Here is a 3756-nt window from a genome sequence, read left to right on the forward strand (position 1 = left end):
AGAGCTGGTCTGAGTAACACATTAGCTGGAGGATTTAGGGCTTTTGGCATGCTTTATCATATATAATAATCTCAACGGGGGAGTGTTTGGGCAGAGCTCCTTGCGTTTGGCAGGCTGTTATGATTATTAGTAGTGATTGCGTACAGAATTATTCATTTTTTGGGGCGATTTTTATGCAATGCTTGCTAAACTTCAGCCTGGCTTATGAAAAGACGTCAAAAGGAAGGCATTCAGAGATCATACAAAAAGATGCATCTACCCATTCAAAACAAGACACAATCAAGTTGTGTAAGCAAATAAATACGCCATACTAGATTTGACTCATGGCACTCATGTTGTGCCAAACTTGCTTGCTTCCTTTCCACACCAAAGGAAATGTTTAGTCAAGTCAATTTTATTATTATTTTCATTAGTGTTTATTTTTTTACAATATACATTTGTTTCCAAGTAGCTTTACAGAAAATTATGATGTTAATGTTTATAATAGTTTAATGTCGTCATCCCTTATAGTCACATTTAGCAAATTAGAGCTAATAATAGTTTACATTTTGTTAGAATGTAAATCAAGAAGTTGAGATTTGCTATATAGTAAATATCACTTTATGTGAGTGTACTGAATGTATGCGAATAAAGTTGGATATGCTTATGTATCTGACTTTCTATATAGAGCTGAGCGATAATATTTAACAGAATGTCTAAGCTGTTCTGTTTAATAAAATTAAGGTAGATGGGGACCAGGAACTATCAAGACCAAAAAAAAGCATAAAAAAAATCCTATAAGTCATTTAATAAGGCTTGTTTGCTGCATCTCAATTATTCTGAGGAGGAACAGACTGAGGTTTAATGGGGATAGTTCACCCAAAAATTAAAATTCTGTAATTAATTACTCACCCTCATGTCATTCCAAACCCGTAAGACCTTCGTTCATCACGGAACATAAATTAAGATATTTTTGATGAAATCTGAGAGCTTTCTGACCCTGCATAGACAGCAATGCAACTACCACATTCAAGGCCCAGAAAGGTAGTAAGGACATCGTTAAAATAGTCCATGTGACATCAGTGGTTCAACCTTAAAGTGCCCCTATTATGGGAAAAGAAAGGTTCATATTTTGGTTTTGGGAGTCTCCAACAACAGGTTGACATGCATGCAAGTTCAAAAAACACTTTCATTGTCTTATAATATGCATTTATTTTTACCTTACTTGCTCAACGACTCCCAAATGATTCGCTCAACGATTCATTTTTCCAAACCCCTCCTTTGCGTGACGCTAACCTGCGTGATTGGTCCGATTGGTCTAATTTCCATTTCATCATGCCTGTAATGCCTGATAAAGCAGCGTTTGTGAGCGCAGTTGACACCGCTATTTTTACCGCTCCAAAAGCGGCACCTAGTGGCAAAGAATGAATTTGCATTTTCATTCAGACCAATGCGAAAAGAACCACAAGTGGGCGGGCAATATGCTAATGATTCATGTTGAGGTCAACATGAAATGGCTTGGGATTCGTTTTAAAAACGACTCGCTTCAATGATTCAGTCGACTCTTTCTTTTGAGAGACAATAACTTTATACACGGTGCACTTTCAGATTTAAAACTTTGCAGGATGTTTTCTTTCACTTAGAGCTGTTACACACTGCATGAAAGGTAATTTTCAAAAATCCATAATAGGAGCACTTTAATTTTATGAAGCTACAAGAATACTTTTTGTGTGCACTTTGTGTCCTTATTACCTTTCTGGGCCTTGAACGTGTTGCGTTACTGTCTATGCCGGGTCAGAAAGCTCTCGGAATTCATCAAAAAATATCTTAATTTGTTTTCCGAAGATGAACTAAGGTCTTATGGGTTTGGAACGACATGAGGGTGAGTAATTAATGACAGAATTTTCAATTTTGGGTGAACTATCCCTTTAAGAAGTCATTATTTCAGTAAATATACCACTGTCATTATATGGAAAAAAAAGTGACTTTTACATTCTGCATAAATAACTACTTGTGTCTTTTTAATTTATTATTAATCTATTTCTTATTTTTTTTTTGTCCACAAGAAATGAGCGAAATATCACAGATATTACCTTGGCCAACAGGGATTTTTAGAAGTGGAGTGTCATTTTCAAAAGTGAAATGAAAACTATGATACTGTGCTTTGTTTTTGGTATAAAGATGGTCTATGCATGAGAACTCAACAAGATGTTCTGTTTTGCAGCTTATATCCACTCCAACCAGATCATGGGCTGGGGAGAGAAAGCCATTGAGATCCGCTCTGTTGAAACGGGCCACCTGGACGGTGTTTTCATGCACAAGCGAGCTCAGAGACTTAAATTCCTCTGTGAGAGGAATGACAAGGTTAGACTTATAATCTTGTAGATCATCCCCACCAATGTCATTGTTCATCTAAATTAGCTTAGACCATTTTGGACAAGTTTAAATTTTTCTCTTCTCTTTTTTTTTTTTTTTTTCCCTGCAGGTGTTCTTCGCCTCGGTCCGATCAGGCGGTAGCAGTCAAGTGTTCTTCATGACACTGAACAGGAACTCTTTGATGAACTGGTGAAGCTCCTGCAGACCCAACACCGTGGAGCCTTTTTCCTGTCAGAATTGCATCTGTGAGCGCACGGCACATTGATACTTTGGTCTGAAAAAGATTTTAAAATATTAGAGACTCTTGAGGAGTGAGCTTGGAGACATGGGTCTGTCCCGTAGGAAGCGAGCGCTTGTTCTCTACACACGGCTAATGGAGGCGCAGTATCTGACGTCACCTGCAGTGGCACGCAGTTCCCAGAAGAGGGGAGCGATTAACTTGAACTTGGTTTTAGACCTTATTTGTGGCCTCTGGTAAAACCTGTTCTTTTAGGGTCCTCCCCTTTACGTTCCCGTCCCTGGTTTCCCATTTGGTTTTGATTGACTTTTCCAATTAATTTTAGTCAGTTGCATGATTGTAAAGAATTGGACAATATTTAAAAGAGAACAAATGTGGGGATAACATTAGCAAGCACTCAGGCTAAGACCAAGCTTTAGTCTCTTGATGTTTCACTTTCAAATATTGGTGAACACTTCTGCCAGTTTCACAAATATCTGTGATGCCCGTTTTTGTCCGATTTCTCAAAAGCGAACAAAATGCTCAAAAGAAAAGAATAACACTGGTGCTCATTTGTATATTGTCAACAAGATCCATATACTGTACATTTATCCAAAGTACTGTTTTATAGCTTTGAGGTTGGAAATACGGAGCCGAACAGATCATGAACGCATCCTTAAGTTGCATACCATGCTTTGAATTCCTTCTCTGGTCCTTTTTTGGAATGTTTGGAACATGAAGGAACAAAAGCACGAAAGTTAACTGAGTGAAATCTAGTCATATGAGACTAGATGGAAGAAAACGGTCCTCCTCACTGGTTGCATGCTACACGTGTGGACACTGGATCAGATGTTGTGTGATGTGTATGTCAGAGCAACATGATATCTGAGATCAACAAAAAAGAAAAAATAGAAAGAAAAAGGATAAAAGATAAAAGCACCTGTATTTCAGTGACAATTGAGAATTGATGATGACTTTATTTAGATTACATTATAGTGCCTAGCACATATTAACCTGTGTGAAATCAATCTTTAGAGGCACTTTGATTTTCTATTTTTGCATCTTGTGTTCTTACGCCATAACTGTTGTTTCAGCCATCATTTGTAGGCTGGAAGTCTCGCTTCTCAACATTTCGAAGGATTCAGCATTGTTATATTAAGCTGTAGCTTCTTACTTTTATTTTG

General features: G+C 37.5%; 1 protein-coding gene across 6 annotated transcripts in view; it reads left to right on the forward strand.

The window, feature by feature from the left end:
- Window positions 1-3493, forward strand: part of LOC107688496 (TRAF2 and NCK-interacting protein kinase-like) — a 125101-nt gene extending 121608 nt beyond the window's left edge. For all 6 annotated transcript variants that reach the window (XM_016486182.1, XM_016486177.1, XM_016486180.1 and 3 more), the window contains 2 exons: window positions 2204-2343; window positions 2465-3493. In XM_016486182.1, coding sequence (XP_016341668.1) covers window positions 2204-2343; window positions 2465-2548 — 224 coding nt within the window. In that variant the 3' untranslated portion in view covers window positions 2549-3493. The remainder of the gene's footprint in view (window positions 1-2203; window positions 2344-2464) is intronic.
- The last annotated feature ends 263 nt before the right edge of the window (window positions 3494-3756 follow it).

This window comes from Sinocyclocheilus anshuiensis, unplaced genomic scaffold, assembly GCF_001515605.1.
Source record: "Sinocyclocheilus anshuiensis isolate Anshui unplaced genomic scaffold, SAMN03320099.WGS_v1.1 scaffold329, whole genome shotgun sequence".
In the NCBI taxonomy this organism is placed as follows: Eukaryota; Metazoa; Chordata; class Actinopteri; order Cypriniformes; family Cyprinidae; genus Sinocyclocheilus; species Sinocyclocheilus anshuiensis.